Genomic DNA, 26,253 nt, shown 5'->3' with positions numbered 1-26,253 from the left:
AATCTAAGAGTTTTTGAGCTCTATCTCCCTCTGTACGTGACATCCTATTATTACTATTAGTAAAAATGTATTTACTTATTTCAAAGTAGGGCAAGTGAATTCTTAATCATGGCTAGTTAATTTTTTATATTAATGATTCCATGGCTAGTGGATTTTTATAAATATTCTAGAAGCCCTGGGCAATGGTTACCCATTAAAGGTACTTGTACATGGTCCTCTTAAAATACTGTATGGTATTTTTATAAAACCTAATTACTTTCTTGAAATAGTCATTGTTTCATGTCTAGTTGTATGTAATAGTCTACACATCAGTCTGGCACTCGCAACTCAAAATCATCCCCTCTTAGGAGATGAGTCAGTTTTGATATTCATGACCGTTAGTTTTCAAGTGTCCCTCATTCTAACAATTCACTTTCATGTATAGTAGAATCTCGTTGGGTCGAGCTTTGATGGGTTGAATACACTGCAACGCTCGAACCAAAAACGAAGTCCCGAGTTACTTACACTTTCTCGAGCACCGACTGGGTTCGAGCCAACGGGATTCAACTGTATTTCAAAAAGGTATTTAAGATTTTTATGGCACCTGCCAATCATTCACATCAAGACAAATATTTTAAGCTTCTGTAGACATTAGAACAACCAAGAGCACACTGAATATACAAAAGTGAATGTTCTAAACAAGAATCTTCCTGTCCTGGACAGAGGAGCCGGCATGGTTGACACTAGCTTGCACCCATGACAGGCATGTGCTACAAAAGCTTGCTCTGAATGTGCACGTTTAAACCCTTAGACAAGACCAGACAAGAAACTACGCTTCATCCAGAAATAGCACACGATATATTTAGAGGACTACACTGATATGTATATGGTACATTTATCTTTAAAGGGACTATTCTGAATTTGTAGTTTTTATAAAAGGTGTTTGGCAAATAAAATATTTTTTACATTATCACAAATTATGACATACTTACGGTGCATTTTCTTTCTTAGAATTTGAATATCTCTATGACCAATGCATTTCTGGACATCCTCATGTTTTGTATTATTATTATTGATTTTTTTTTCTAAAATAACTGTGAGAATTTATTATTTGTTCCAACAGCAAAACGAAATTTGAAATAATTCTGTCCAAAGGTTATTCTAAATGTATTTATCTGTATAATATTTTATATTTAAAAAAATTTGTTTGGGAAACAAACAAGTCTTATTAGGGCAGAAAATAGTCCCCTTTAAATGTATGGAATGAAATAAATTTAAATTATTGATTCTAATAAACTCTCGACATATTCAGGGGGTAGTAGTATTTCATTGATGAATGCTGGCATTCTTCATTATACATTACCATTTGACATTAAATCATACTATTTGTACCTCTTTTAAAATGTTGAGTTTATATATCTATACCTATATGTTGACTTAAGTGATCATTTCTTTTAATGTGTTACAACCAACTGGAGTTGCAGTCTACTATTCCTAGTGTACCAGACCTCTTATTCAAGTTCAACCAGTTTGAAATCTGCGTCTGTGGGGAAAAAAGCTATTTATATATCTCCACTGGCATGTCGGTTTGACATGCAATCTACATGTACATGTAGGTCAATTCCTTCCTGTGATATATGCATGTCACATTTCCCTCGTCATTAAAGGTGCTTGTTTGTCTTCAAATGTTGCAACCGGTCTCGGTGGCGTCGTGGCAGGCCATCGGTCTACAGGCTGGTAGGTACTGGGTTCGGATTCCAGTCGATGCATGGGATTTTAAATCCAGATACTGACTCCAAACCCCGAGTGGGTAGGTGTAAACTACTTGCACCGACCAGTGATCCATAACTGGTTCAACAAAGGCCATGGTTTGTGCTATCCTGCCTGTGGGAAGCGCAAATAAAAGATCCCTTGCTGCTAATCGGAAGCGTAGCCCATGTAGTGGCGACAGCGGGTTTCCTCTCAAAATCTGTGTGGTTCTTAACCATATGTCTGACGCCATATAACCGTAAATAAAAATGTGTTGAGTGCGTCATTAAATAAAACACTTCTTTCTTTCAAATGTTGCACATTGCAGTTAAAATTTTTATGAACTTTCTTGCTCATATATATTTATTACTACTTTTTCTCTCTCTTTCTTTTCACATTTGGTCCTGTAAATTTCATTTTTAAGTGCATAATAGTTAGTCTGGCATTTCCTAACAACGAAATTTGCTAATATTTCTTTAACAACAGATGCAATTCTTTCTTTAAAACTATTTAACCAGAATTACATGTATTTCAATATTTATATCTTCATCCTTGTCTAGAACCAGAAATGTTTACCAGTCAAGTACCGGTATTGTATTTTATTTCCATACTTTCATTAATAAAAGTTAAAAGTACGGTATCCTGTACATGGGAGGACATCTTGTTATTCCCAAGGTCCACTACTCTAATGTTTCATCATTTCATTGCAGTTGTTATTCTTCTTGTGTGCATGTGATAGCAACATGGCTTACCTCTATGGTAAGAGATAGGCCTCGGCCTCTTTGAGTAGTGTATCTTCAGAACAGACATCCTACCTTTAAATGGTCTACATGTACTGAGTTTTACACTTCTCAGGATTAGTGGCGATTCTAGTGTACAAATCTTACTGGTTCGGCAGGTGCCCTCTATATAAATATAGATCTGCAGGTGTTATAATTATTAGTTTCAGAACAGCTTCTTGTTAAATGTACACGTGTGCTCAGTGCAATGTTCAGCAATATTTTGTTTCTCAGAGATCTTGGATTCTGTTGCATTGCTTAGACAATTAATTTACCCATTGTATTGTTTTGTTCAAAAGAATAATAAATTGTTTGAAAAATGCGTGGTTTTTATTTTTTATATTGAATTCTCACATTAGTATGCATGTACATGTATGAACATAAAATAGTCATAGCCTCTAGATTTTTAATTATGGTACAAAAAGGTTTTAAATGAAACAAATGTAAATGGAACGATGAGACGGTAATTTGGTGTATCATTGAAGTCATTAAGTTTTTCATACAATTTTAATTTATCCATTCAACTGATTCTTCTTCTAACCAGTGCACCACAACTGGTCAAAGGCCGTGGTATTCTAGTGTATATAATAGATCCCTTGCTACATTAAGAAAAGATGTAGCAGGCTTCCTCTGTTGACATGTCAAAATGACCAAATGTTTGACATCCAATAGCCGATGATTAATTAATATGCTCTAATGGTGGTGGTAAACAAAACAAACTTTTTAAATTTTAATTTACAAGATCTTTACTACCAAAATGGAGAACTAGTTCAACTAAATGGTGGGCCCATTGGGCTATTTCTTGTTCCAGCCAGTGCGCCACGACTGGTATATCAAAGGCCATGGTATGTGCTATCATGTGCATATAAAAGATCCCTTGCTACTAATGGAAAAATGTAGTGGGTTTCCTCTCTAGGACTATATGTCAAAACTACCAAATGTTTGACATCCAATAGCCATTGATTAACAAATCAATGTGCTCTAGTGGTGTCGTTGAACAAAACAAACACCTTTTTAGTTCAACTAAAATGACTACAAACACACACAACTGTTCAGTCTCATTACAGATTTATTTGCATTAATACATCGTAAAAAAAGACAAAAAGTATAGGGGCCTAATTCACAAAACTGTTGCAACTTTGCGATCTCGCAGTGCAATGCTAAAAGACTTTTACTGGTACATACTCTCCAAATTATAACTACAACTGGTACCATGATTACCAGTCATTAGTTTCATGTTTCACTTCTCTTCCCCCTTAGTAGATCACCTAAAGAATTTTCCAATCCAACCAGTGTTCCAAGACTGGTTATCAAAACCAGTGCACCAAGACTGGTTATCAAAACCAGTGCTCAAAGACTGGTTATCAAAACCAGTGCTCCAAGACTTGTTACCAAAGACCATGGGGGAAAATATATTAAAAGCCATTTTGCTGCTGAAAAGGAATATCTAATGTGGCAAAAGTGGATTTTTGTCCTACATAAACAACTGAAAGTATTGCGTTAAAATTCTACAGCAAAAGGAAAATGATTAAACATCAATTAAAAAACAGAAAAAAAGCAGACCAAATATTCATAATTCAAGATATAATGTATATAATCTTAGATCTTCAAACAATTACCTGCCCAAGTGCATAGGTCTTGTGTATCATGAACATGAAATGATTTGATGTCAAAGAGCACCATGTACATGTATATTAAACTTTGCACACGTTAATGATTTTAACTGTTTGAAAAGTAAATATTGCTGGTACGGTACATGACAATGATGAAATTCTAACCATTACATAAAATTCAGTACAAAAAGACGAACCAAATCTACATGTTGACAAAAAGAAGCAAAACATTGAAACAAATCAATTTGAGCTTAGTATGACATACATTTGTATCTACATACATTACAAATACTTTAAATGCAAGTACACAGGTGACCATATTGTTAAATGAGGACATGGGGATAAATCACATAAACTACTTGGACACAAAGGAAAAAAAATGGCACTAAAATGTGAATGAAAAACATTTAGAGCTGAATAATTAAGGGAGATAAATATTGCTTAAAATTAACGACTGAATGTTTAGCAACACCCAGGCACAAAAATACACAAAACAAAGGTGCTCAAAATGTCTTTTTTTAATATATATTTTTATTTTTATTTAATGACGCATTCAACACATTTTATTTAAGGTTATATGGCGTCAAACATTAGGTTAAGGACCACGCAGATATTGAGAGGAAACCCGCTGTCGCCACTTCATGGGCTACTCTTTTCGATTAGCAGCAAGGGATCTTTTATATGCACCATCCCCAGACAGGACAGTACATACCACGACATTTGTTACACCAGTTGTGGAGCACTGGCTGGAATGAGAAATAGCCCAATGGGTCCACCGATGGGGATTTCTATGTAGTTATAATCTGATTTAACAGAAAAACTGTTACTGTCTGTATAATGGAGAAAGCAATGACCTATAAATGAATGAGTTTTACCATTTCTTCAGTCATGCAGTTTACACAAGAAGACATTGATATTTATGAACAAGTACATTGTTTATACATAACATCCACCCAATAAACCAAGCAGAACCCCCCAAAAATAACAAAACATAAAATCCAAACAATTTTTATGAGAAAAAATTTCATTTAAGGTAATGAATGAAGACTCATATTCTACAGCATTCCATGACACTTCAGATATTCATCAATGAAAAATGGTTACATGTAGTCTTACGTGAAGATGGACATTACAGAGACAGTTATGAGGATCACGTTCACCTTATGTAACTAAGCAGCTGGATTCTGCCAAAATGTTGGGTGGAAATGTAGTAAAAAAAAGAAGAAAAAAGTTCATACAGCACATATAAAAGTAAAAATTTCTGTTGATAAAATATTGTGATCTAACCACCAACACACAACTTCAACAGCACATTTTGTCTCAAGCATAAAAGTAGACAATTATTATTTACATATAGCTTCAGGTTTCACTCTTTGTGTACATCTGTCGGTACACAGATTGTGTACATATATTCATGTATGTAGGTACATGACTGGCACTTCACTCATCAGTAGAGCATTTGCTTGTGGTACATAGGTCACCGGATCAAACCCCTTTGGTGGGTAAGTGCATTTTTTCCCCATCCCAACCAGTGGCAAATTACATTGATTTTTCAAAATGACACGGTCAACATTTATCTCAAAAATCCTGGGAAACCAGTCTTGAATGGCGATCTTTTCCATGGTTTCATGCAAAATATTTAGTGTATCTTCTGTTCTACTGGAGACACACAGCAGGGCTTGCTGGGTTGGTGGTGGGCTCTAAAGATTTGCAAATAGGGAGTCATTATGACACTTACTTTTTTTAAACCAAAATCACACACTGTAGTAACTTCCAATGTTTAGTTGTGGGAGGGGCCTCTGATGCTAAACCACTGATCCTAAAATGTCTGATTGTCATCAGAGCACTGTACTGGCTGCCGGAGAACGTCTGCTAACATGTGTCTGGGGATCTCGGACCCTCGCACCTGGATCGTGTAACATGCATTCTCAACCTTCTGTAGACTCTGTCGCAGAGTAAACATCTTCTTATTGATTTCCCGGGCAGTGTTTCCATAAGACTGAAATGCTTCGTGGATGATCTGCATAAAATCACGGACCTTGAACGGCGTTTCCAAGTCCCCCGCACCGACACTGTTGATTGTCAACCTCATGAGCTCCCCGGTCAGATCTGCGATTCCGAGCATGTATTCCACCGGTGGAACGTAAACCTGCGAGACAGTTGGCGATTCCGTGGAGTTAAACATGAGATCGTTTTCCACCTGGTTGAGGCCGACCAGCGATCCTTCTTTCAGGAAGTGGTAGAATGAGACTGCTTCAATGTATTCTTGTAGTCCTGTAGATTAAAGTTAATACATATAATATCACTGACAAAAAAGTAAACTATATACAACTGAATCCAGTTGGCTTGAACCCTGTCGGTACTCGAGAAAGTGTTCGACCTAACCATTCGGTCAACAACGTGTAAGTGTAACTCGGGACTTAATTTTTGGTTCGAACTTTGCGGTATATTCGACCTGATGAGATTCTACTGTAATTAATTTTAAGACATTTAGATATACAGTGAAACCCCTCAAAATTGGACATTTTTCACGGTTCCTTTTTAAAAATTAGTACAGAACAAGTCTAGAGCTTATAAGACTTTTAGACATTATTGTCATGGCAACACCATACAAATTGCATGTATGTGACATCATTTGAGATTTGAGTGTAAGATTCTAAAGTTTTATAAGCATGGGCCCAGAATCTCTCTAAACAGGATACCCCTGAAAACTGGATTTTTCCCACTTGGTTTAGTGGGGTTTCACTGTATCTAAAAAAAAATAAGGATTTTTTTTTTTTAATGAATCAGAGCTTGTAGAATTTTTATAAAACCCACTGGTCATGGGATCAGTGATTTTTTTAACTTACTAGCCACGATTAACTATTCACTAGCCCTATTTGTCTTCAAGTTAAAAATTTTTTTTACTAAATACTTGTAATAATCAAATATGTCACCTAAACAGGGAGATAGAGCTTGAAAACACTAACATTGGAGTGTTGGGTGGCCCCCGGATATACATATTTACAAAATAGATTTTACTTCAACTTTTGACCAAAAACTTTTACTAGCCGTCGGGCATGGCAATAGTAGTTATTTACTAGCCCAACATTGAATATCACTCGCCATGGGAGTGGGGCTACCATAATCTAGAAGCCCTGTGAATTCTGCACCCAGAATCTGAAAACAAGAGATTTCATGCCTTTGGTCATCACTAGTTTTCAGATCTCACTGTTCCACTATATCTACAGCAACATCCTTACAGTGGTCAAAACACACTGTCCTAGGCACAATCTTTGCTATCTAAACTGTCCATCCAGGTCAGAGTTAATGATCAACAGTAAATGAGACAGAATATGATAAAGTGAGCTTATGCCTCCTCACAAGCTGGACGTTCAAGCTTGGTTGGTTTACACAATATTTACTGACCATCAAATATGCAGTATTCGGATTTTCCAACAGGCAAAGACCCATATTAAGGCCTTCCCCCTACATTTTACAAATAGAAATATGTTCTATAAAGCCAAGAATATAATAAACTGGTGTTTACAAACTGTTTACAGAATAAATGAAAAGAAAGGATTTTAATTTTAAAAAGTAGAGAGAGACAAAGAGACAAACGGATAGAGAGAGAGAGAGAGAGAGATTAAATGAGCGAGTGAGTGAGTGAATGCTTGGTTGTTTGATACAGGTACTGCAATAAGAAAACCTGTATTAACCAACTTTGAACTCAATGAAGATTCACACAAGCCCACAATGGGCCCAACCTCTGAAACCACCGATGAGTGTGGGACAGAGGGGACAGTTACCATACACCCCAGTGTGGGACAGTTACCATACATCCCAGTGTGAGACAGAGGGGGCAGTTACCATACACCCCAGTGTTTAAGTCTTTTTTTTTTTCTCTTTTTTTTAACCTGGTGTAATAACCTGTCTTTACCCCCTTGCATCACTGCAGTTATTAAAAAGTGTATGTAGCTACCTGGTGAATACGCTCTAATGAACATGTAAGGATCTTCCCCCTCCAGTTCTTTGGCAATTTTCAAAAACTTTTGTTCCTGAATCTCTTTGATTTTCTCCATTGCCTCTGAATGGACAGTTTGAGGTGTATCTGCTCTGTAAGTAGAAAAACATGTGTCCAGTTAACTTAAATATACTGTACCTTACTTGAAAACTAAACTTTTCAATATATAGTCTTCTTATAATACCGTTGACACACCAAACTTCAAAATGGATCAATGCATTTTGATCCGGATAGGATACGGGTCGTGACACACCAAATACAGGTGAACGTATGACGTCATTTATTGTATGACATTAATTCCCACCAACACAACCTCTCACAAGCATATATGGTGTGTCTCGGTCCAAAATGGATTGATCCGTTTTGATCTACTGTAATTTACCAGTAAATGTAAACATTTATGTATCTAAACTATCTCACTCAGTAATAGTATCTAAACTATCTCACCCAGTAACAGCGTCTAAACTATCTCACCCAGCAACAGCGTCTAAACTATCTCACCCAGTAACAGCGTCTAAACTATCTCACCCGGTCACTGTAAACATATTCACTCAGTAATAGTATCTAAACTATCTCACCCAGTAACAGTGTCTAAACTATCTCACCCAGTAACAGCGTCTAAACTATCTCACCCGGTAACAGCGTCTAAACTATCTCACCCGGTAACTCTGTGTAGTAGGAAGATGATGTGCTTGCTCTCTATCTCACCCAGTCACTGTAAACATTTTCACCCAGTAACAGTATCTAAACTATCTCACCCGGTAACAGTGTCTAAACTATCCCACCCGGTAACAGCGTCTAAACTATCTCACCCGGTAACAGCGTCTAAACTATCTCACCCGGTAACAGCGTCTAAACTATCTCACCCGGTTACTCTGTGTAGTAGGAAGATGATGCGCTTGCTCTCTATCTCACCCGGTCACTGTAAACATTTTCACCCAGTAATAGTATCTAAACTATCTCATCCAGTAGCAGTGTCTAAACTATCTCACCCAGTAACAGTCTCTAAACTATCTCACCCAGTAACAGTGTCTAAACTATCTCACCCAGTAACAGTATATAAACTATCTCACCCAGTAACAGTCTCTAAACTATTTCGCCCAGTAACAGTGTCTAAACTATCTCACCCAGTAATAGTCTCTAAACTATTTCACCCAGTAACAGTATATAAACTATCTCACCCAGTAACAGCGTCTAAACTATTTCGCCCAGTAACAGTGTCTAAACTATTTCACCCAGTAACAGTATATAAACTATCTCACCCAGTAACAGTCTCTAAACTATCTCACCCAGTAACTCTGTGTAATAGGAAGATGATGCGCTTGCTCTCAATGGTGATGTCTCGACTGAGCTTGACAATCCGCTCATACTTGTCATGTCTGTTATCGAGTTCACGCTGGTACACGCGGAACGTCTGGATCACTGGAGACGATTCGTTCACCTTCACTTCTCCTTTGTGGCTTCTTTTAACTTTGTAAAACAAATAGATAAACAGTGTAATACCATGACAATGATTGTTGTATATCTGTATGACCAATTACCAATGAAAAATTAGTAATGTTCAGTACTCTTAACCATCCTTTTGCAAGTTCAATTATGAGAGTTATTTTGCATGTTCAATTATGGGAGTTATTTTGTAATTTCAATTATGAGTTATTTTGCAAGTTCAATTATGGGAGTTATTTTGCAAGTTCAATTATGGGAGTTATTTTGCATGTTCATTTATTGGAGTTATTCTGCAAGTTCAATTATGAGAATTATTTTTGCAAGTTCAGTTATGGGAGTTATTTTGAAAATTCAATTATGGGAGTTATTTTGCATGTTCAATTATGGGAGTTATTTTGAAAGTTCAATTATTGGAGTTAGTTTGCAAGTTCAATTATGGAAGATGTTGTACATAATGTTTCAGCTACTTCTTATGTGATGCACAAAGTAAAAAAAAAGGAGAAAAAATCACATTGGTCATGCATTAGTTTTTGATAGCAACAACAATTAAAAAACAACAAAACAACACTTTACTCATGAATGAATTCCATATTCATAATAAGGTTAGTACACTCCGATTCCAAACATGAAGAAGATCAGCAAAGTAATACAAATTTGAACAACCAGAATCATTTGTAAGGCTGTTGTTAAACAAAACACTGAATTAACTAGGCAGGGCTTCTAGATTATGGTAGCCCCACTCCCATGACTAGTGATATTAAATGTTGGGCTTGGAAATAACTACTATTGCCATGCCCGATGGCTAGTGAAAAACAAAATTGTCAAATGTTGCAGTTAAGTCTATTTTGTAAATATGAATATCCTGAACAAACCCAAACCCCCAATGTTAGTGTTTTTACGCTCTGTCCCCCTCTTTAGGTGATATAATCTGATTATTACTATTATTTAGTAAAATTTAATCAACTTAAAGTAAAGTAGGGCTAGTGAATATTTAATTGTGGCTGGTAAATTTTTTAAATCACTGATTCCATGACTAGTGCATTAAAAAACAATTTTCTAGAAGCCCTGCTAGTGGTGTGATGATAATTGATGTATCACGATACTACTGCCAACGATACAATACCTTTGCTTGCATATCGATTCCTATTTTGACAATGTATTGATTCCTATTTTAATTCCTTATCGATTTACCAACACCAATTTGTACTAAGATGTACTTATTGACAAGAAGAAAATGTTTTATTTAACGATGCACTCAACACATTTCATTTATAGTTATATGGGGTCAGACAGATGGTTAATATTAAGGACCACACAAATATTGAGGGAGGAAACCTGTTGTCGCCACTTCATGGGCTACTCTTTTCGATTAGCAGCAAGGGATCTTTTATATGCACAATCCCATATACAGGAAAGCACATACCACGGCCTTTGACATACCAGTCGTGGTGCACTGGCTGGAGCAAGAAATAGCCCATTGGGCTCACTGACGGGGATCGATCCCAAACCAACCGTGCATCAAGCAAGGGCATTACCACTGGGCTACATCTCCCCCTACTTACTTATTGAAAAGTTACTTCTGACGAAGGAATGACAATGGCATGGACAGAGAATATGTGTCTGCTTATGTCAAGGTGTCTATGATGTGGTATTTTAGCATTAAAACTGTGTAATCAGTGTTTCACTTTTATTAGGTTTATTTCTTAATTTTAATCATTTCTCCTAAGCTTCAATATAATTTATATATATAATATATAACATTGATTGTATGTACATGAATATACATTTAAAAACACTAAGATTTAAGATGTTGCCAGCTCATTAAGGTATCTGAAAATTATGTTTTGCGTAAACCATTTTTCGATCACAGTACACACATTAAATTTGAAAAATAATGTTCATGCACATAATGGGTTATGCAAAATGAATCGAGTTACCTGAAATATTTTTGGTGTAACCCATGAATGGATTATGCAAAATATTTCATATCTCAAAGGCCTTAAAGTTTGGAAACCCTAAAACTTTAACAATCTTGAAGCAGGCAAACAAAAGAAAAGAAAAGATTGGAGAAAACTTGAGTGTTTTCTCTTTTATAGATACATTACCTGTCCTCAAACAAGTGCACCTCCCCCCCACGCAAGTGGTCTGGTCCGAACATCCCAACAGCCAATGGGATGGCCTAAATTCTTCTACTGCATACTGCTCTCTAGTTCCGGTCACATGACTGTAACTTCCTTCTTTTTCCCTGAGCGCATCGCACGGAGAACAGGAAGCGGGGAGGCCCGGGCGGGATGAATCTTGAGGACAGGTAATGTATCTATAAAAGAGAAAACACTCAAGTTTTCTCCATTTCTATAGACATTACCTGTCCTCAAACAAGTGCAGCATTCAACAGATGGTGGTGGGTGCCGAGATCCGTAGATGCTTGTGATAACTCCCCAACCGGAAAGAGGCTGACTAGTGGAAGAATAAGGCCAACCTTGGTAAGCCCTCATCCTAGGGATGCCCGTCACAGACCAATGCAGGTGATGTTAGTAACAACAACCAGAATGGTGGCATCCGTCAGCAGTGGCAGGTACGGCTCCTAGAACACATGGACCAGGAGGCGGAAGCCACATCTCATGCTGGTTCTGACAGGGTGGGAAGACGTAGCCACCAGGGATGCAGGTGTTAGGTAACCCTCACGTATTGAAGTGTTATAGTTTTTCAATAACAAGCGACAACCTAATGAGGTGCATCCGTCAGAACATTGAACAAAACAAGACCCCCGAGTGTTTTCTGTCTAGTACACCAAAGATCTGTTAGTTCAATAACGACAACCAATAACCACATGCAGTGCAGGGTAAAGGTTATCGAGACAAAAGTTCCGGCACCAGTACGTGAACTGTGCAAAAGAACAAAAGTCTAAGCAATCCTCATCTGTCTATTCGATGGACATCTCGGTATGCAGCCCAGAATCAGACAGACATCAACGGCGACGAGGACGGCTTGTATTCAACAGAGTCTGTGCAGCAACAACCGGACCCAGATGATGGAACCCCTCAACGTCTTCTGTGGTGACATCCCTCAGATAATAGTTGGCGAAGATGGAGTCCGTAGCCCAGAACCAACCAGTGATAATGTGCTGAATGGGTGTGTTGCAGTGCAGGGACATCGTGGCAGCCAAGGCACGGAGTTCATGCGGATTAGAAGCAGACGGAGCAGGTAAACCCTCCTTCTGATAGGCGGTCAGGATAGAAGACCGGATCCAGGTGGCCACCGTGTTCTTGGTAAGGTCCCTCAACCGACTCTGGTTACAGGAAAGGAAAAGTCTTTTGCGATGTTGTCGAAAAGATCTGGTCCTCTCGATGTACTGGTGCAGGGCTCTGACAGGGCACAACGCCAAGTCCTCAACGTCCGCCGGACCAACGATAGAGGAGAGGGCCTGCACAACATACGAACGAGGCGCTTGGTCTGGTAACTGATTCTTTGCAACAAAGTTCATGAGTAACCCCAAGTTGACTGCACGCCGATCTTGGTGAAAACGTACCAAGTCTACATCAAGAGCATGGAGTTCTGAGACACGGGCAGCCGTGGCAAAACCGAGTAAAAACACCGTCTTCCGCATCAAGTCTTGCAGGGAAGAGGATTCGATCGGCTCATAAGGTGCGGTCGATAACGCTCGTAACACCAGATTCAGGTCCCATCTTGGTGGCCGAAACCGGTGTACTTGATCATCAAGGCGAAACCCTTTGATCATCTTATGGATCTCAGGAATACCCGATAACTTCGTTCCAGTAGCGACATCACGAACAGTAGCGATGACCGAAACGTACCCAGCGATGGTAGACCCCTTTAATCGTAAAGTGGTCCGCAGATACAGCCAAAAAACCCAGCAAGACGAAGTATCTGGATCGTCTGAGGTTTGAGGTTTTGCCGGAAACACCCTCGGTGAAAGCAAAGCCATCTGACGTTAGTAGTAGATGATCTGTGCGCTTTCAAAATGGCCGCCGTAGACTGTGAAGAAAAACCTAAGATTTAAGATTTCTCAAACTCTTGGCGATCAAAGTCCACGCGTGCAGTTTGGAACAACTGCGGACCCATGAATGGATGGTATAGTCTTGACGTGGGATGCAGAAACAACAAAAGAAAAGAAAAGATGACCCAGTCTGGCAGCGGTAAAGGATGTGGATCGGCAAAACGTATTAGATCTGGATACCACATCCTCTGAAATTAGTTTTTGGATTGGCCACATTTTGTGAGCAATGCTAGTAACAGGCGACAATGGTACAGCAGAAAATATCTACCCAGTCATTCCTGAAGGAGAAACTATGGACTAGTAGTAGGATACCACATCTGCGTACATGAGACTTCCATCTGTTCCCAGCTGATGGCCAAGGCGTCCAGATCCAGAGCTTCGGGATAACCAGCACCGGAGACACGTAAACCATCAGCTCAATGGTTGAATGCGTGTGGCGAAGAGATTAAAAAAATCGATTCTAAAATTGCCTTGATGAAAACCTAAAAAGTGTATTGTTAATTAATAAAAAATATCTCTGTTATATATTATGCCATTCAATTATTAAAGCAAAAACATTAATTACATTTATGTTTATTTCAAAAACATTTGTCTTTAATGCAAAAAAAGTGCCCTGAAAATAGTGAAAATGTCCCCAAAATGTGTTTTGTCTACCATGCCTTGCCAAATATTTAGGGAAAACACTATGTAGTATAATTTACATTGTATATTTCCCCAATGGGTTCTACTTGCTAGGGATGTTAAGGCAAGTATGGTTTCTACACCTGCATGGTGCTTTACAATGTTTATCTCAGGGCTCGAACGTCGACAGCTTTTGGATGGACTGACGGCAGCAAGACTGAAAGTGTATGTACGATTTCTTCAGTTTACTATAGACAAACCCCTGGATAAATAGAATCATGGCTAGCCCGAAGCTCTAACACTTAACGGAACCTGGTGTTTCTGGGACAAGTTGCCAAATTGTTTTGTGAATATGACATGAAAATTGTTCTATGGATGACATTAAATTGTATCTAGTCTTCTCGCTGGGTGAAAATTAAAGGAGGATGATTGCGTGTCCCCCCACCCCACCATTTCAAAAAAACAACAACCCCCAAACAAACAAACCCTGAAAAGCAAAACAAATAAATTTAAAAAATGGCACGTTTGGTTAGCGTATATCGTTGCATGTTGGTTGACTTTGTGGAAATACCTATCCCTTATTTTGCCTCTCGGTATGTGGTACTGAAAAGTTGGAACGAAGTACAAGCTGCCTTATTTTGTGTGCACTGTTCGTTAAAACGTAGTTCAGTTAAAACAGAGTGTCGGACTGACATTCAAGGGTATTCGTTTTGCTAAACCGATAAAAGTTTTAATATTAACTAAAGATTTTAAGATCTCCAACAGATATTTTTTTAAGATGTGGGTAGATTTTTCTGTTCTTTTTATTTCCCATCTTCATCGAGTCAATCAATCGCAATTGCTGATAAAAAGTAATTTCGTTTTTGTAAAGGCGGTGTATATACTATTTGGCACCCAAGATAAACGATTTTAATAATGAACACTACCACTTCTGTTTTTATAAGCGGTGATAGGGCCTACCCCCCAGAAACTAAAAACCCCAAACAAACAAAACAATTAAAAAAAAATTAAACGTTTCTAATATTTTATAAGGAATTGCTGAATAAACAAATGATAGTAAGTAAAAATCATCAGCTACGACCAATTAAATCTGCAAATGAGGGCAAAATAAAAGTTAGTGAACACAAAAGACGAATGACTGTTCTGATCACGTGACAAATTTGGCGCCAAATAAATCTGGGTTTTATCAGTCGGAGATTGCCGAAACGATAAAAATAAAATGTTTTCATTGCTAAAATAATTTATAACTGTTATTGTGTGTATCAAACATACAAATGGATACTGGTATGGGATACAACAGAGACTTAAAAAATAGTGTTAAATTAAGTTACGGTAACTGCCGGAAACTACTGAAGATTTTCGTCAGTTGCGCTTGTGTAGATAACGTGGCTTGTTTCTTTGATGTCCAGTGTGCAGACTGATTGATATTTGATCGACTGATCGATATGTGTGAAAAAAGTGTGCATTTTGAAATAGCGGAGCTGGGTGCTGTAAATTATAACAGGATGCCAAAAAATAAAGCGGGGTGCAGAAAAACAAATGGGGCTGCCAAACATGAAAAATGCAGTGAGAACATATATTATAAAACACAAGGTATGCACATTACTAAATATAGTTCCATCGCATGGTACTAACTAAACGCCCATTAACTCCAACAAGGATCCAAACGTCCATGTTAAATAGTGGAGCTTTACCGATGGCAGTCATTTTTATCCGGTGGCACAAAAGTGCCATCGGTGACGCCCCCAACCGACGACAATTGCCGTCGTTGGCGCCATTAAGTTCGAGCCCTGTTATCTTACTCAAATTAGCATACTGAAGGGCTGTATGTAACCCAGCACTGGGTAACGCACTCGCCTGATGCGTGGTCGATCTGGGATTCCAGTCAACGGGCCCATTGGGCTATTTTACGTTTGAAGCAGGGCACCACGATTGGTATATCAAATAAAAGCCTGCATGTGCTATCCTGTCTGTGGGATGGTGCATATAAAAGATCCCTTGCTACTAAGGGGAAAATTTGGCAGATTTCCTATCTTAAGACTATATACTTGACATCCAACAGCCGGTAATTAATACATCAATGTGTTCAAATGTTGTTAAAAATGTAACTTTTCAATATGACCATCACAGGCTTTGCCTAATTAGCTTACACTCTTTATCTAAAAAATAAAAAAATAAAAAAATTGAATGTAATCTACATGTAAAGTGTCTCCTATAAGTTAACTGCAAGTACAATCTATCCTACATACATATATGTACAGTATCTTACCCACCTTTAGAATCTGTTAATGCCGATTCTGTATCTGCACATAAATGTACGAGTGAATAGAAAAACAACAACAGTATTAAACATACACATAATTATGCAGGTGAAGAATCCCTATGTGTTATTTGACTCCCAATAGCCTATGTGTATTTTTGTGCTGGGGTGTCGTTAAACATTCATTCCTTCATTCAAATCCATATGAGTACAACTGACCAATAGCCTGTGTGTATTTTTATGCTGGGGTGTTGTTAAACATTCATTCCTTCATTCAAATATATATGAGTACACCTGATGTCTCTTGTTACCTCCTAGTCCAGAGCCTGCATCCAAGACAGGTGTGCCAGGGTTGAAAATTAACATGAAAACCATGGTCACCAGCAGGACCAGTTGAATAAAAATCTTACTTGCCCTTCTCAAATTCAACTAGCCCTCCAATTATCATATTGAAATTCAACTGCACAGCCAAAATCAAACTTAGAATGTTTTTTGTTGAATAATTACCATGTGCTCACCGTATATAGTCTGTTTGCTTCAAAAGAAAACCGATGAATTGACATGTAACTTCATAATGAATAAAGTTAAAATTCATATAAAAACATTTTCTTAAGTTTTAACCCCATACTAATTTAAATAACTTTTTTTTTGAAGAAAAAAAAGAAATCCAGTATAAATAAAAATGTTTCTTTACAAATTACCATTATATTATACAGATTAAATGCCATTTTAATACAGGAATGAAGACAAAATGCTAGTACAGCCAAGGTATGCAGCTTGACTTTCATTGCCTCTGAAGTTTAAAAATAATAATGCAGTACAACGAAAATAAAGGTAGAACTGTGCGTGCTGTAGTATATACACTAGTATGGGTGGCAGTCCTCTATATGGCGATACAAGAAGGTAAAATCTCCAATAAATGATTTCCTCGGGAGTGGCTGTCCTCCTATAGACGAAGCTATATGTACGTTTAATATGAATATTGTAAATGCTACAGTTGAAGGTTCTTAATAAAATAAATATTGAAAGAAAAATAAATCAGTGGAAAAAAACCCACAACAATTTTTTACCACAATACACGATGTACTTAGTTATCATATTACAAAGCACAAAAATGTACTTATTGTTGACGGTTATGTGTAAAGCTTGGTGTCACTTTAGATCAGTTCTTTATTTCATGCTTAAACTTAAAAGAATACCGACAACGACAATCAGTTAACTGACCTTTGGAATAAGCCATGCAGTAATGAAAACAAAATCATTATTTGTATATGTGCGCATGCGCTCACGTCAGTATGTTAAAACTACAAGATTTTGATTTTGTACCAGAATAATATAAGCTAATTAAATTTGATTCTTTTTTACCATAACATTAAATAACAATTGTCAAATAGTAACTCTATTAAATAATTATGGTGTATCCAGTCCATTCTAGATTTTAGAAATACATGCAGTGTCTTCAATACGTTTTGATCTCTATCTTTAGAAAGATCTGGCCCAAAGCCACATAAGCCAGTCTGGTGCTGTCAAAATATAAAGCATGTGCTATGTATTCTGCTACCAGATCTATAGTTCGAGTCAACACAGACGCGATGTGTTTTGTCACATTCAATTCAGTTTCAGTGTCTTTCTTTTTTCAACTGGTACAATACTCGCCAGACCCTAAAATCGATGGTCGCCCTTAACCAATAAAGGTCGCCACGGGTGACTGCTAATTTTCAACCCTGGTGTGCACTACAACAGATTGCTCTGAATGTGCATGCTAAATGACATATATTGCTAAGTCCAAGTCCCTTTATTACTGTGCACATCCAGGGCTTCTAGATTATGGTAGCCCCACTCCCACAGCTAGTGATATTCAGTGTTGGGCTAGTAAATAACTACTATTGCCATGCCAGATGGTTAGTGATTTGTTTTGGTCAAATGTTGCGGTTAAGTCTATTTTATAAATATGAATACCCTGCCCCCACCCCAATGTTAGTGTTTTTAAGCTCTATATCCCCCTCTTTAGGTGACATATTCGATTATAACTATTATTTAGTAAAATTATATTAACTTAAAGTAAAGTAGGGCTATGAATTTTTTTTATAGTTGCTAGTAAATTTAAAAAATCTCTGATCCCATGGCTAGTGGATTTTATGAAAATTCTAGAAGCCCTGATATCTGTTTAACATAAGATTATATATATAAATTACAGAGCATAATATATCACATGACTGTCATCTATTTCTCTCCACCTGATATTATGGATGCTAAAAGTTGTTTCTTGATAAGACTTTGTGACTACATTCATGAACATGTGCATAAAAAAAATCATGAATATGTGCATTAAAAAAATCATGAACATGTGCTTAAACAAAATTCACAAACATGTGCATATAAAAAAAATCATATTTATGTGCACAAAAAAAATCATAAACATGTTTTGTTTTTGATACGCTGAACTATAATGAGCGTGACTGCACCTGTGCATTCTGTAAATTTAATCAAATAGGAAGGAAATGTTTTATTTAACGACGCACTCAACACATTTTAATTATGGTTATATGGCTTCTAACATATGGTTTAAGGACCACACAGATATAGAGAGAGGAAACCTGCTGTCGCCACTTCATGGGCTATTCTTTACGATTTGAAGCAAGGGATCTTTTATATGCACCATCCCATAGACAGGATAACACATACCACAGCCTTTGATATACCAGTCGTGGTGCACTGGCTGGAATGAGAAATAGCCCAATGGGCCCACTGACAGGGATCGATCCCAAACCGTCTGCGCATCAAGCAAACGCTTTACCACTGGGCTACAACTCGCCCCGTAATCAAATATTCACGAATCAGTACGGTTTATGCATACACACGACAGTAACACAGGCGTCAGAATCAGGGTTGGGATGCAAATTAATATAACGGTATAATATCTGCCCGGTCCCCCCACCCCCTCATATTATTTTTAGTCAGAGTTAGGGCTAGGGTTTGGGGGAGGGGGGACCGGGGGAATATTTTTCCCACACATCAACAGACCCTCCCAAAGATAAGCCTGAGTCCACCCGACTCAGTTGCTATATAAGTGTATATACTAATAATAATACAGTGCTGTCTGGTGTATCGGCACACCTAAGCTTTCAAGGACCATTTCTATGTGAACATTGTGAAATATTTAATAAAATGCGTCTCTCACCAATGAAGAAGTGCATAATCTGAAATACACTACAAACTGTTTTATGTCTGTAGTAAATAAACATTTTAAAATGGTGCATAAATATAGGCACCCCCTTGTATCCAAAACGATTTGCATGTCCGGTGATTCGGCGCAGTAGATGTGGATCGTAGACCCCGCTATTTATAAACCGCCCATGACCTCACTTTTATCCCTTAAATGCTACACTATTGTCCCAGAATTATTTTAGTACTTTTTTGTTTTGTCTAGTTAAAAATATTACTATAAAAATGAACGATCACATATGACCCATCTCATGATCAGTTTCGGAATCGTTTTCTTGAGTGGCACAGTACTGCAGATGCATACATGTTCATTGTCATGCATGGCTGAGATGCCTACATGGATTTTATTTTTCTCGGGTAGATTGTGCACACACGTGGATTTTATTTCGTTTTTATTTTTTATAACAATGTGACAATTGTGAACTGGAATGACTGTCAATTAAGGTGTAAAATTTTCGTTTTGTTTGCATGTCTGTGTTTTCTTTTTTGGTTTAAATAAAAAAATAACCGAACAAAAATATTTACATTTATACTGTTTGCTATAATTTTTAAAATGCGGGAAAGGGTGTTTTTAGACTGGTTTTAACCTTCTTAATATCAATAAGGATGACCTACTTCGCGTTTATAAACACGAAAACAGGTGAATGATTTATTTTGAAATTATTATATAATTATTGATAATTCTAAAAAAAAAAATTAATTGCACCCGTAACAATAAATATATTGATACTTGATTAACCATTGAAAAAGGAATTGAACTTTAATTCGTTAAAAACTCCGACAACATGACAACTTCCTAACATACTTAAGTAAAATATCAAGTGCGCCGAATCACAGGACGCGCCGATACACCGGACACGGTTGTATAGATCTATATTTTGCAAAAGCAAACTTAAGCCTGCACTGGGCAGTCACATTCTAGATGACACAAAGAAGCCACATCACATGCGAAAGCGGATTCTAGGATATAAAATGCTACAAGCGATTCATGAACTCACACTCACCACCATGGGCACGGTGTGCCATGGTTTTTCTTGTTCACTTGGATGTTCTGAATGTAAACTGGAATTTCCCAATGGAAAATCCCGGTTCGTCGATTCTGTTGGCGTCCCAGAAGACCTTAAATTCGTCCATGTAAAGCGGAGCATCCAAGTGGTGGTTACAAGAGTCATATTTCGCTGTTTTTATAATTATTTGTGATAAATTACAACAATTTATTTTATTCCATACATAATCGATATTAAAATTGTGATGTGATGCCACGCGGCGTAAACAATAGCTTCCCTACGAATCTTTGGTAAAATAGAAAACAAAGAGAAAAATGCAATCTAATTAAAATTAGCTCCACTATTACATGTGATAGTGGAGCTAATTTTAATTAGATTGAGAAAAATTATAACGTATATTATCAAAACAGCAACCGCAAAGTTTATGGTTACAAAAGATGTACCCGATAATTGTGGCATCAAGACTATTTCTCGTTCCAGCCAGTGCACCACGACAGATACACCAAAGACTGTTAGCCTATGTGCTATCTTGTATGTGGAATGGTGTATATATATAAAAGATCCCGTAATTACTGCTAATTGAAAAGAGTAGCCAATGTGTGGTCCTTAAAGGAGACCGGACACCAAAAGACATGTAGTGTGTAATGGATTAAGTTAGCGTCAAAGACCGCATTACTCTAACGCCCGGCTCACTGCGAGGCACCGGTCAGCTGCACGTCTTAGGTTTGGGGTAAAAACAGAAGTAAAGTAAAGTAAAGTTTGTTTTATTTAACGACGCCACTAGAGCACATTGATTTTTAATCTTATCATCGGCTATTGGACGTCAAACATATGGTCATTCTGACACTGTTTTTAGAGGAAACCCGCTGTCGCCACATAGGCTACTCTTCTTTACGACAGGCAGCAAGGGATCTTTTATTTGCGCTTCCCACAGGCAGGATAGCACAAACCATGGCCTTTGTTGAACCAGTTATGGATCACTGGTCGGTGCAAGTGGTTTACACCTACCCATTGAGCCTTGCGGAGCACTCACTCAGGGTTTGGAGTCGGTATTTGGATTAAAAATCCCATGCCTCGACTGGGATCCGAACCCAGTACCTACCAGCCTGTAGACCGATGGCCTGCCACGACGCCACCGAGGCCGGTCAAAAACAGAAGTGAGCGGGATTATTCATAGATCTGAACGAAAGCGAGGCAAAACTGGAGTTACCAAGCAATACCGGTACACGTGTTGATTCGTTGGTTGTGCCTTTTAGTCATCTTTTTTTCTTTTCTTTTTTGTCTCCAGGTTTATCGGAAATTTAATTTACAAGATAGTTAGTGTTATACTGTCGACGTAATTATATGATGGTTAACTGCGCAGTGTTTAACTGCAACAGTAACAGCGATGCATCCCAAGAAACGGCCAACATCATGGTTTCCAAATATCGAAGAACAGACAAAAGACAATAGAACCTGTTACACTACATGTACTTTATTAAACAAGAGTTGTAGTTTAGTTTTTTTTTTTTTTAGTTTTAGTTTTTTCATGTTAGCGTTTAATTTTATGTACTTTATTTTTGCTGGTCAACCAGACTATGTTTTTATTATACATATATGAACATGGAAATAAAGTTATTGTATTGTATTGTATTGTTTCGATTTCAAAAAAAAAAGAAAAGTTGTTTTAAAACATGGACGCATTATTGTCGTCAAACGGGCTTTACACCAACTAAATACAGCAGGTTATGGCATATTTACAATGTGAAAATTAAAACAAGTATGTACTTAAGATGTAATATGCACTTGAACGTCGTTTAATCCTGACCCAATATAATCGTATACAGTGCATGTAAAATAAGGACAGGGGACTCATTCGGATGTCCATAAAAATAGATTGACGTAACGATGCATTATTTATATAACTTTTTACAAAATGTTATAGACGCCTGGGGCGGATCCAGCTTTTCTGATGGGGGGGGGGGGGGTCCAAGACAAAAAGGGCACCATAACATGAAAAGGCACTATTGAAAAATTACACACGGTTCACACGGACCATAATATAATAGTGCTACAACAGGGACGCTGGCAGACGTATTCTTCAGTGTTCTATACATTGACAGAATAAATAAATTTGTAAAAAACCCTAAAAATCCTAAATAAAAGGGGCACTTCTCAAATTTGAGGGGGGGGGGGGTGGGTGGGTCCGGGCACCTTGGACCCATGGCTAGATCCGCCCCAGGACGCAAAGTCGTTTACTTCCTTGTTTTTCATAGTGTCACGTGGGACCCTGTTGTTGCGTAACGCTACCTATTGAGGAGTTGGCGCACCTCGAACGCCCATTCAAAATTGGGTGATTGATTACTTTATTTTGGATATAAGACGAAACGACTCGACGGTAAAGTCATACTATAATATAGCTTTATGTTTTTATAGTCTTCTTGTATTAACTTTCAAGATTGAAATAGTCCGACATATTACCCAAACTCTGAAAGATGAAAGGACAATTACCCCAAACGAAAATTTAGTGTTAGATTATACCAAAGTTAAAATAAAAATATACTCTCAATATTTACCGAATCACGCACGCACGCACGCACGCACGCACGCACGCACGCATTCCATTCACTTTTGTATTTTGTTGTTGGACATCAAAATGGCCCGGCAAGGGAGAATAAAAAACAAAACAAAAAACAACAAAACCCCCCACAAAAAACAACCAAAAACAAAACAAAACACGCTAGAGCTTAGCTCGTCAGCAGCCAAATGTCCAACGTCTTTAGATATGAATGCTTCAACTAAACTTAGTTTTGCCATTGCATTAGCTGTGTACTTGCAGAGAGCGTGTTGGTCGTGACCGCGGGCTGCGACCAGAAGACATTCGAGCTACTGTCCATTCATTACAAATGCATGACAACCACACCCATATCAAGTGGTGTAGGCAGGATTTTGTGAGGGGGGGGGGGGGGGGTTGGCACCTGGAATCCAAGCCCTCTGCACCCCCCCCCACCCCGGCTACGCCACTGATCACACCACTGTCCGTATCCAACGAACTGCATAGGCTAGAGTCCAAGATCATAAGGTGAAATGAAATTAATGTTTTTCTGAGAAACTTGATAAAAAGTAAGTTGCCTTCGTGCCACTCTTTTGAAGGAAATGTTTGCCTTGGTACCCCTCGAACTTGCCTTAGTGCCCTAATGTTTGTTATTAAATCAAAGGCCACACTCGCCCCCACCTCCCACCCCCCAAATTATTCACCATGGGGCCGTTGAAATATTACGTAACGCTATTATATCAAAATTAGACACCCTCCCTCCTCCCTTTATTACATGGCGGTGGAAGACATACACATATGATATTTATCGTCTCTTCACATATGAAAATACGTCTTTCGAGAGGTGCCACACTGTACAACCCCGCATAGATGTTATGCGAAAAGTGTGCACATGGTTCTTTCGATTCATATTTTTAAATCGGAAACATACTTGCTGTATAATTAATGTTAGCAGCATAATTTAACAAAATATATTTTTTAATAATTTTGTTTAGCCGTGAATATATTTATAATATTGTTTGTATAAACTTCATTGATAGATGTGTTGCGTAGGAATGCAAAGTTTCATTGATAAATAGCTAAATGAAGTAGCCACGACATGACGTTATTTTCCCTCTTGTAACGCCACATAACGTTTGGCGCTACACCCATCAACACCCTCGAACGTTACATAATATTTGAATGGCCCCAGTGTACATTTTGATGGGGTGTGTTAAAATAGTATTGGCTCGGGCGGAGGATGTATCGCACAAATAGCATATGTAATAATCTGAAAAAGAAAATGAAGGGAAAAACATAAGAATAATTTTTTTACTAATTCTTTCTAGACGCATATGGCAACCATTAGTTATGAAGATATAACTACTGCAGATACTCTCATCCTACAGTTACGCTCATCATTGCAGTTATCCACATCCCTTTTGTCAGATACCCACATCTCATCAGAAGCTGACTAGAGAGTTACCTACATCACCACTTCGAAGTTACCTTCATCATGCCTAATTTTGTGATTTCATTATCAGCCGAATGACACAACTTATCCTTAGTTCATTGATTCAGAATATATTCATACTAAAGCAACTGCCAATACGCTCTATTAAAATGTGAATGTAATGCTTAGAAATACGGAAATTCACATTGATCAATACTCTTCAAGGGCGTCCTCCGCCATATTGGATGCGAGTAACTACAGTTACCCGCATGCGGTTATCCCCTGTGATGCTTACAATCGTGTACAACAATGTCTTAATTCTAACATGTTGGACATCTAGACCCTACTTATCTTGAAAAATCGAGATGCAAGACCAACATTAACATGTTTATACAAATACTAATGTTACAGTTACTAGGTCGATGTTTTGAGGATAATTTTTTTTTTGCTGTTATTACAGCAAATTTTCAATTTAGCATGTTTATAATACAATTTAATGTACATATAAAATTAATTTGAAGCATTGAAACTAAATATTTGGTAAAACAGGCGCCTGTGCAGGAAATAGTGTAGTGGTCTAGACCGTGGCTAGCAAAGGCTTTTGTGTGTGTTGGGATAGGGGTGTGGGTCGGGTCATGTTTCCCTGGAAAATACATTAAAAAAGAACAATATAGCATGTGGGGGAGGGTACTGTGTGCTGATCGGAATATTACCTAAAATATATATTTTTTTATTTAACTATTAAAATTGTGTTACTGTCACACACAATTCTTTATAAAAACTGTAGGTGTATTTCTATGAAGTTATGCTAATTAATGTGAGGCGAGATGGCAGCTTTAAAAAACAGGAAGAAAATTCCCATGCAAGAAACCAAAACAATGTAATTGTGGATGAGAGCTCGCTAGTCATAATGTATTTGGGCTAGATTCACCTACGATATTTGACACATATGGTCACTTATAATAAAACGCAATTTCAGCAACTTAGGCCCTAATATTTATTTTTAAAAACTAAAACACATGTAACATGCTAGGCAGTGCCACCTTGAAGCGATGCATTATGGGATTGATAAAATGGCTGCCGCCATAAGTGCTGAGACAACCCCAGTTAGGACGCCTTGCGCTCAAATGCGCTAGGGTTATATGACTTGAAAATTCAAAGAAAACATAGAAATAGGTTCAATTTAACAACTGAATATGTGAACTCGATGTGCCTAAGTATAGAAATATATTCAAAATCCACTTGAAGTTCAGTGTTTTTCAAAGTACATTTAAAATATCACATTTCGTTATCAGTGACAAAATCGACCTTTCTCTATAATCAGCCACGTCTTAAATACCTCAAAACACTTCCAAAAGAAGCCATTGACGTCAGACGCCGCGTTAAGACAAAATTATCATGTGACCCTATCAGCTGTAAAAATGGCCACGGCGTCATACTTTTTACTCGACGTCATTGACAGAGCTCTCTTGAAAATCGTTATTGGTGTAGTTTTAAGCGAATTACAAATTAAATAATCATATCAGTTGGAAAGATGATAAAACGCTGTGTATGTACATGTATTTAATATCACTGTATTTTATTGGGA

General features: G+C 37.7%; 1 protein-coding gene across 2 annotated transcripts; it reads right to left on the bottom strand.

The window, feature by feature from the left end:
- Window positions 1-4,784: 4,784 nt before the first annotated feature.
- On the bottom strand, window positions 4,785-20,801 carry LOC121370258 (translin-associated protein X-like). 2 transcript variants are annotated; one of them, XM_041495384.1, is made up of 4 exons: window positions 20,698-20,801; window positions 9,413-9,593; window positions 8,082-8,215; window positions 4,785-6,394 (listed from the first exon to the last, which is right to left on the bottom strand). In XM_041495384.1, the coding sequence occupies exons 1-4, from the start codon at window positions 20,717-20,719 to the stop codon at window positions 5,940-5,942; spliced, it is 792 nt and encodes a 263-aa protein (XP_041351318.1). In that variant the 5' UTR covers window positions 20,720-20,801; the 3' UTR covers window positions 4,785-5,939. The 2 variants fall into 2 exon arrangements, with proteins under 2 accessions (XP_041351318.1, XP_041351317.1); XM_041495383.1 differs by having other exon boundaries at window positions 20,692-20,798.
- Window positions 20,802-26,253: the final 5,452 nt, after the last annotated feature.

The sequence above is a fragment of the Gigantopelta aegis genome, chromosome 4, assembly GCF_016097555.1.
Source record: "Gigantopelta aegis isolate Gae_Host chromosome 4, Gae_host_genome, whole genome shotgun sequence".
In the NCBI taxonomy this organism is placed as follows: Eukaryota; Metazoa; Mollusca; class Gastropoda; order Neomphalida; family Peltospiridae; genus Gigantopelta; species Gigantopelta aegis.
This window is presented reverse-complemented; position numbering and strand designations above follow the sequence as displayed.